This window comes from Cucumis sativus, chromosome 6 (assembly GCF_000004075.3).
Source record: "Cucumis sativus cultivar 9930 chromosome 6, Cucumber_9930_V3, whole genome shotgun sequence".
NCBI classification, from domain to species: Eukaryota; Viridiplantae; Streptophyta; class Magnoliopsida; order Cucurbitales; family Cucurbitaceae; genus Cucumis; species Cucumis sativus.
In genome coordinates this window covers 24,724,946-24,734,275 of record NC_026660.2, presented here as the reverse complement: position 1 = coordinate 24,734,275, position 9,330 = coordinate 24,724,946, and the positions used below count along the sequence as shown (strand labels likewise).

General features: G+C 28.0%; 1 protein-coding gene across 1 annotated transcript; it reads left to right on the top strand.

The window, feature by feature from the left end:
• The first annotated feature begins 2,810 nt into the window (after positions 1–2,810).
• WRKY43 (probable WRKY transcription factor 13-like) lies at positions 2,811–5,371 on the top strand. Its single transcript, NM_001375782.1, has 3 exons — positions 2,811–3,197; positions 3,726–3,983; positions 5,010–5,371. The coding sequence occupies exons 1-3, from the start codon at positions 2,908–2,910 to the stop codon at positions 5,194–5,196; spliced, it is 735 nt and encodes a 244-aa protein (NP_001362711.1). The 5' UTR covers positions 2,811–2,907; the 3' UTR covers positions 5,197–5,371.
• Positions 5,372–9,330: the final 3,959 nt, after the last annotated feature.

Sequence of the window (9,330 nt, the reverse complement as noted above, 5' to 3'; positions counted from 1 at the left end):
AATCCAAATGAATCATTCTCTAATTAAACTTGGATGAATTATTACTCAACGATGAATGATAAAGTATAATTACTATATAATTATAAACTTATATGTAATTTTTAAAAAACATATATATAATTATAGACTATATTATATGTCAACATTTTTTATTAAATAAAACATTCAAGAGTAGGAGAGATTAAAATAGAAAATAATTGAATTTTAGAGGGTAGAAATGTAAGCATTTTGTTAAAAAATACAATTTAATAGTTTTTTAAAACTAAAAGAAAATGAAAAATATATGTATATAAAACAATAAAGGAATTAAAGTAAACTCATAGAAAAATTCATCCTTTTTCTTTCATATTTGTGAAGTATATTAATAGTTCATTTCATAGGATTTAAAGGAGTAGTGGGGTTTCTTTATCGAAGGTTAACTAATTTTTTTACACTAAATAAAAAGTAATTTGCATACATTTCAACATATTTTCAAAACAATAGGACAGAGAATCATGATGCTCAAGATAAAGAGAGGTGAATATGATGACAAAATTATAAGTTAGGAGTTTAGAAATTTTTGAATCACATTCATGAGAGGTTGGGTGGTTAGATGTGGAGTTGGTTGGAGCATAAAAAAGCAAATAATCAAAACCAATTTTCAAAAAGGAAAAATTGAAATGTTACCCCTTATCCTTTTTTTTTTTTATAAAGTTCTTTAATTAATTTGTTCAATTTGATGAATTTTTATAGATGTTTTAGTTTCTGAAAATTAAAAACAAAATGATTTTAGAAACTACTTTTTAGTTTTCTATTTTAGGTTTAAACTTAGTGAAAACAAATAACAAATAACAAAGTGAGACAAATATAAGTTCATTAATTATAATATAAAAAATCAAAAACTAAAAAAAATCAAATAATTAACTTTCATATGAAGTGTTTGGGTGACATCTTATTTTTGTTTCGTCTTTGATCGATCAAGGAGGGAATATTTGATTTTTAAAGACTGAAGATGATGCATGGATCACCCTAAAATCAGTTTCGTGGAAACTTAAAATTAAAATAAAACGGTAAATATTAAAGTGAAAGTCTTTTTATAATACAATTTTATGGAAAAAAGAAAAGAAGGGAGAGATTTAGAAATATTCCTTGTGGGAAAAGGTCATAGAGAGAGGTTTTATCTGTATGAATCACAATCATTTTTCTTCACCGCCGATGCAGAACGAGAAAAGACAGATTTGAATATAAGATACTTATCCATCATTGTCTTCTGATCTCTTTTCCAATTCTTCTTTTTCCTCTCTTTTCTAATTTTCTAACAAATAATACATCCTCGTTTCATTGTTATTTTTCAGAAAAATATCTATTTACACTAACATATCTATAAATTTAAATTATTAATTAATAATAATTTCAATTTAAAGTTTAATAATGAATTTTCCATGCATATCAATTTAAATCCACAGACTTGGCTTATAATTATATAAGTTTGGAGTTCAAATAAATACAATTATTAGTTAAGTCGATTTTGTTTAAATTATTATTTTTTTCTCTCTCTTTGCTAGAGTTTTTTAGTTCACTAGTTTAGTAAAATTGAGCTCGTGAAAATTAGGATTAATAAGTTCAATTTTATCTGTGAATTTTAAAGTTTGATTCTCTTACGTTTATAGGCTTGATCATTTAATACTAATTAGACAAGTCTAATATCTACGACCCAGACCCAAACCCTCCTTGGGTATTTATTTTACTATGTAGTTTTTTTATGTATTATGTATGTTAGCTTCAGTGTGAAAATTATTAATGGTATAATGAAATTAAACGAAAGTATGAGGGCCAAGATCAGTACAATATTATAATTACATGTATTAGGGTTTTTTTAATTAAGCCATGAACAAGTTTTTGCAAGAAGAAAAAAAAAAGGAAAAATAGTAACTTTAACAAGGCTGGATGAAATTGAGTTTGACAAGAAAAAGTCATTCTCTCATCAGTCAGAGTCAGAAACTCTACCTACGGGAGAGAAGAGCTGGGGACCGTATCTTGACAAAGATTCCCAACAAACAAAGAAATTAATGGAAGAACAATCTCAATAAAGGGAAAGTGATCCACGAGGAAAGAGAGAATGAAAGATGTACAAAACAAAAACCTGCTTGTGTCCGTGGCCAAGGCACCAAACGACGGTAAAGCAGGACAGAAAACTCCCAAAGGAATTGAACAACAACCTCAAGAACACAGAGAAGACCAAACAATCCAGAATATACAAATCATTGAACTGATATTATACTTACCTTCGCCCATAAATAAGTAAACAAATAAAAGAAAGGTCAAATAATATTGAAGAATATAAGACCTAGTTAACTGTATAATTAGAATATCATACGTTCATCTCTAAATATGTCTTTACTTTTTAAAAAAATCGAAGCAATAATGATTGGTGTCAAAGCTAAAATATCTAAAGCATGGAAAGTAAAATTGGCTGAGATTTAGTTTGATTGTATGATTATCAAAAGATTGTGGTGATGTTGTTATCGTTGTAGCTAACATACTTAGAATTAATACTTATTCCAAAACTAAATTGTAAAAAATTTAGAATTTATTTTTGGATTGATTAAAAGAAAAAGTATATTTTAAAACAGTAATCTTTATTTAAACGATAAAAAATATTTAAAAATTGCCAAATATTTCAATTTTCTAGAAATAACTTACTTTTTGAAAACTAAACCCATACAAAAAAGAAAAAATAAATTTTTTTAAAAAAGAAAAAAAGTGGGACAGTACCAATACACACACATATATATATGATTAGATGATACTAAGAATTTGGGCCAAGTTTCTGTCTCCATAACCTATAGTTGAAGAAATAGTGGTTCAAAATTAAAGAGAAGAAAGAAGAGTAAAAAAGGTGTGAAACTATATCATATCAAGAGAGAAATGGGGTCATCGGCGTCGGAAGAAGAGATGATGGTGAGACTATTAAAAGGAGGAGATCAAGTGGCGGCCGCCGTGAACGCCGCCGCAATAACCACCAATTTGATTTGTTTGCCTGAAAACAACAACAAGAACAATATTATTAGTGTTGTTCAACAATCCTTAAAACCCCTTTTCTTCACTACTACTCACCACCACCACCAACAACAAGAACAACAATCCCTTTTCCCTTTTTGCTTTCCCTCAACCACCACTACCTCCCATCTCCTCCCATCCTCTCCTTCATCTCTCTGGTAATTTACGACGTCCTTTTGTTTTTAAATTTTTTAATAATAATGTTTTTTTTTCAGTTATTCCTCTTTGTGTAGATTTGCTTTAGGTTTTATTAATTTTACAAACTAATCGACGAAAAACAATTTTAACTATTTTGATGCAAGAATTTCATGGTTTTAAAATTCTCTTATAGATTCACCCTTCTTAGGTTGAATCTCAAACCTATGTCATGTTTGTGAGCCATTGAAATAATTTTTTGTTGATTTCAAAATTATTTTGAAAATAATTAAGGGTTTTTGTTTATTTAAAAACAATCTTTTATAGCATAAAGATATTGAATTAATGTGCGGGGAGAATCGAACTTTTGTTTTCAAATATATTTGCAAAGACATTAAACTAAGATGTGTGAAGTAGAAGATCGATGTGGGCGAATCGAACCTGTTCGAAACTGAACCATACATGCAAGTTAGAGATTAGGTTATTAGATAATGGAATCTCCCATTCATGTGTAAAGATTCGATTATCAATGCTAATCAATTTTTTTACAGGGATGAGAGGGGGGTGAGCTTTATGAGAGGGAGAAATGCGATTGGAAATTATGGCGGCGAGGATGATCACAACAACGAAAATGACGGGAAGCCTCGGTTGAGGGTGTCAACGATGAAGATGAAAAGGATAAAAGGTAGGAAGAAAGTGAGAGAGCCAAGGTTCAGCTTTAAAACGATGACGGACGTGGATGTTCTTGACGATGGTTACAAATGGAGAAAGTATGGCCAAAAGGTTGTTAAGAACACCCTCCATCCAAGGTAATTTCATTTTACTCCTTCCACTACTTTTCACCATTTCCTTTTCCTTTTCCATTGGGCTTCTTATGAATAATCTAATGATTGAATTAAGTAATTTTGGTGTGTTTTAGTTATTTTGATTAGTATATGCATGGGCAGTATGGATTGCTATATTTATTTGAATAAATAATCTACTTATATATTTTGAGCGTGTGTAAGTATATTATTTTGAAATAATTGCTATAAATGAGGACTTCATTATTACCATATTGGATCACCTTTATATTAAATGTGAAATAATAATAATAATCATAATGTCATGTTAAATGGGAATAAGGAGATCTATTGTTATCTTGTCAAAGATTGTAATGCACAAAGATAGCTATAACTCTCATTATTACTCTCATTCATATTCTTTCCATATAAACCCTATGTATTACTATGTTTATTATTTTTATTGCTCTAATTATATACTCAATAGAACATATTTGAGTTAATAAATATTTCATAATATTTCTCAAATTTTCTTTATCAATTGCTCATGTGATCTCATCATTATTTAATCCAGCCAAATCATATATTAAATTTGAAAATCAATCTGAAGAGAGTAAGTTCACAATGATGGTAATTTAGAAAACTCATTTTATGTTTGTTTGTTTGTGTATTGTCAAGATCTAGGCCCATTGTAGAGCTTATATTCTCAAACATAGCTAAAAGAATAATTGAAAATGACAAAACCATGTTTTGCTATGAAAATTTAGAAATTGAACCACACAGTAACGTGAATATTTTCTAGAACAACTTTCTTGGTTCTTCTTCGTTCAAATTATACAAAAGAACTTCAAATTTTTAGAATTGGTTAAATTTCAATCTTCCTAATTTTAAATAATAGTGTTGTTTTTCTTACAAATGATCATTGAAATTCGTGTTAACAAAAAAAACATGTTTGTTCATATGTATCTCTCATGTTATGAAAATTGACGTGACAACTGATGTGTATAATAATATATAAAAATTACGTGAAATTTTATGTTTTGAATATGATAGGAGTTACTATCGTTGCACGGAAGAGAATTGTAAGGTAAAAAAGAGAGTAGAAAGGTTAGCGGATGATCCAAGAATGGTGATAACAACATATGAAGGAAGACATGCTCATTCGCCTTCGGATCATAATTTAGAAGATTCTTTCATGGGTCACTTACCTTCTTCCCACCTCACCAATTTCTTCTGCTAGAATTAATCATATATATATGCTTTGGGTTTTCTACAATAATATAAGATCAATATTGTGTTTCAACTTTATGATGATGAATTTTCATTGTAAATTAAGCTTTCGAATGAGAGTGATTAGGTACATAATTAATATATACTATTAAGTATATGTTTGAATGAATGATCAATTAACGTTGAAATGTTAGGGGATATCTTTCTCATAAATATCTCTATAATGTAAATATTTTAGTTTAATTATTTTGATATGTTTAAAAATAAATCTAAAAACTTGAAGACTATATGAGCTTTTTTTTTTGTCAACGATTTTCTTTTTAGTTTTTTCTTTTTTGTTCTTATATGAATTTTAAGTTGATAACAACTTTTAAATACATGTAATTTTATTGAAGACAAAACTTGTTTCGGTGTCATATTTCAACTAATTTTGATGTTTATAATCATTCAAAACCAATTCAATCTCCATTTTACATATTTTCAAATGCCATTTTATTTTCATATTGCACTTGCTGGTTTCCAACAATTCGGTCCAATTTTAGGTAGTGGTTTTTTAGGGTTAAAAAATAATTTACAAAACTAACTATTTAACCTTCATAAAAAAAATACTAAAAAATAAAACTATATTATGCTTGATTTTGTCAATTTTGTTGCTTTTGATAATTTCTCTTTTTTTCTTAATGGGGTTTTGGCTACTTTTTATGTTATTTTTTTCTTTCTTTTATGTGAAATCTCATTTGAAAATCATAAAACTCTTGCCTTGTTATGTAACATATTTCTTGATACATAATTTTGGAATTTAAAGTACGTTTAGTTCAATAATAACAAATAGCATATTCTGGAATTTATGAACACCACGTGAACCGAGATTTGAGATTTGATCCTTTCGCCCCATAACAAAAGTCGTTCTAAAATAAAAAAGTATTTTATGTAACGATTTACATAGAAGATGGGTTGTTTAAGACTAAAACTTTGACACTATCCCAATAGTATCGGCCCAAAATTATAGGGCTTCTAGGCTTTTACGATCCTTTAGAAACGCCCAGTTTCCATTATCCCGCTGGGCTTCTGTTTTATTGGGCCGCTCTGTGGTTTGAATATTGGGCTCATTTGAGCTATAAGCTACTTGGGTGAGATTGGGATCCACCATTGTGGTTGTGTAACTTGGGCTTTTAACAGAAAATAGCATTACGTGTGTTTTGTTTTGGAAATTAGGGGGAAAAAAAAGGAAATTGTCAAAATATAACATTTTACAAAAATATATACACTTAAAAAGAAAATGAAGTGTAATAAATTTTTTTGTCAATTGTTTTTCTATTTTTGGAAAAACCACAACAAAAAATATCAATGGAGTTTGCAACAATTATTAAAGGCCATCAAACAAATAGACATGACACATGTCCAATATGATTTTAAACTAAAAAATTTTGATAAAAAAATATTTAGAATATTGCAAAGTATTTTTAGATTTATTATTTAGAGATCCAAGTTCATTTTTCTACTATGTCTAAAATGGTTTCTTAACCGTGGGTTAAAACAAGCTTAATACAGAAAAAAAAAAACGAATCAGTAATATGATAGATCGAAATTTTATTCAATCCATTTTTTTTTATTTTGTTTTATTTTGGCCTAAACATTTTGCTTTTGGTTTCTAGATTTTGAAAAACTGTGACTATAAACATCTCTTTTGCTTTTACATTTTTTGCTTTGTTATCAAATTTATAATGTTTTAAAAAGCAAGTTAAATTTAGAAAATGAATTTTTGAAAAATTAAGAAATTTAAAGGAAATAGAGTGGATTTTTAAAAAATCAAATGCTTAATATTCAAATTCACATAAACCAATAAAGGTTAAGTTGGAAATTCAACTTTATAAAAGTAAAATGTAAAACTTTTAATAAACAAAAAGTTTTTTGTTTGTTGGTTTTTTTATCTTTCAAAGATATGGGAAGAGAAAAAACAAGAAGAAGAAAAGGAAATGGTTTGATCTTTGTATGGGGGGGTAGGGACCCAAATGTAGAGGTTGAATTAGGCAAAGGGTTTTGAAAAGAAATTGTTCTACAAATGAATTGAAAGTAAGTAGTGCTAGGGTTTCAACTTTCAAGGAAGACAAATGAAAAGGGAAAGTGTAGTAATAACTCAATGGTGAGTGTGGTGGGACTCTCCCTTCTAAATGGAGGCCCAATTTCTTAAATTCTCTCTCAACTTTTCAACTTTTCTTTATAGTATTTCCATTCATTATTAGTGCATCTTCATCAATTCTTCCTATAATACAAGTTGGAGATTTGATAGTTGGTTATCATCAAGATGGGTGTTAAAATAGAAGTATAGTCATGTATAGACATCCTAATAGATCAACAAATTTGGACCTTGTTCCACCATAAAATAACTATATACTTTCTCTTAATAATCTACTCACCAGTGATTGGACGGTAGAGACTCATGGATGAGCTTCAAATTAGAAAAAAAAAACTCTTCAACCCATATTTCGTACTACTAAAGAATCTAATTGCACACTTGAAATAATGTACATTTATATGAACATTTATTCTTATTCTTCTTCTTATTATTATTGTGATCGCAAATAAAATTAAGAACATATAATAATTTCTCCCTGTGCATATTAAGGTAATGGCAAAGTGTATCATTATCCTCAAGCTATTAGTATATAAAAATGCTCATTCTTGTCACTGTTTTCACCTTCAGTACTTAATATCTTAAAATTATTTATTATTTTTTGAGATATATAGAAGAGACTAAATGTTTATTTTTAAAGAATAACATGAAACTTTGTTTATTATTAAAGTTGAAATTTATATAATATATATATATTATATATAAAACTATTATGTGGTTTTTTGTTGGTGTTGAATTAATAAAGATACCAAGTCGAACATCAACCTCACAATGCATTGAATTTTGGTTTAAATGCCTTCACCTAATTTTGGTACCAAGAGGACGTACCCTTGTTATCCCCAACCCTTCACAAACTCTTTTTTACTTGATAATTCTTATCTCTAAATATTTGAACATGTTTTTTTTAAATATTTGCTTCATCAATATTATAATGATAAGAGATTTAAAACAAATGATTCATACTTTAAAATTTAAACTTTAATTCTTTCTTTAGTTTTTAGTTTTTTAAACTTAAATTTATAAATAAATTGTATATTTATCTTCATGTTAGCGATGCATTTTTTTTTTGACAGTAAATATGAATATTAAAAAGAAAGGGTCTTATAAACATATTTATAGAAAAACGATTAATAATTCAAATATTTTATATAAGATGTGCAAAATGATAGCATATAAATTAAAAGAATAGAGTAATAGTTATATATATATATAAAAGAAAGGAAACATCAGGAAACAACTTTCTAATGATGTTTACCAAAGGAAAACAAGGTCAGTGATAATAATCGAAGTACGTGTAAAGTAATGACACGATTAAGATAAATTAAATTACCCTCCATAGTTAATCAATTAATTAAAAAAGTGAAAACAAGACAAAAAGAAATAACATTAAACAAAATAAAGAAAGAAAGAAAAAGGTAATGCACGTGAGGTCTACTAATTTCAACGTCGATGTTGTGGAATTATTAAATTATTTTTCGTCACATAATTCCAAAAAACAAATAAACAATTTCTTTAACTTAATATTATTTGAATTTTAGTAATACGTAATTAATATCTTAATGAACGTAAAAAGTCGAGTCAGCCTCGAAAAACCAACCAAAATAATTATTAAGAATTACAAATTACAATTTGTTTTTAAATAAAAAAAGAAAACATTAGAACCCGTGGCGGGACCCACCGGCACTTGGGGGGCTACCACGTGGTACCTCGTGACCCGCACGTTCAAAACCCTAATTTCTAGCTCTCCTTCGAACCCCCAAAATTATTTTCTTCTTTATTATCATATACAATAATATTTCATTTTAATTTTCTCGGCCTTGAAATTCTAGCCTGTGTCTCGCTCACACCAATACCTTGCCAACTCCTAAAGCATAATTAAGATATTTCTAAAACCTTATATTATATTGTATTTAACGTATGCTAATGAGACACATAGTGCATAGTGATCACACACATTTTAGTTACGGTCAAAAGGGAAGTGAAACAAGAAGACAAAAATCGCTCATACCC

Coding starts and splice junctions, on each gene's coding strand:
- WRKY43 (NM_001375782.1), top strand. CDS start 2,908: ATGGGGTCATCGGCGTCGGAAGAAGAGATGATGGTGAGACTATTAAAA. Junction 3,198..3,725: donor TCCTCTCCTTCATCTCTCTG/GTAATTTACGAC, acceptor ATTTTTTTACAG/GGATGAGAGGGGGGTGAGCT. Junction 3,984..5,009: donor AAGAACACCCTCCATCCAAG/GTAATTTCATTT, acceptor TGAATATGATAG/GAGTTACTATCGTTGCACGG.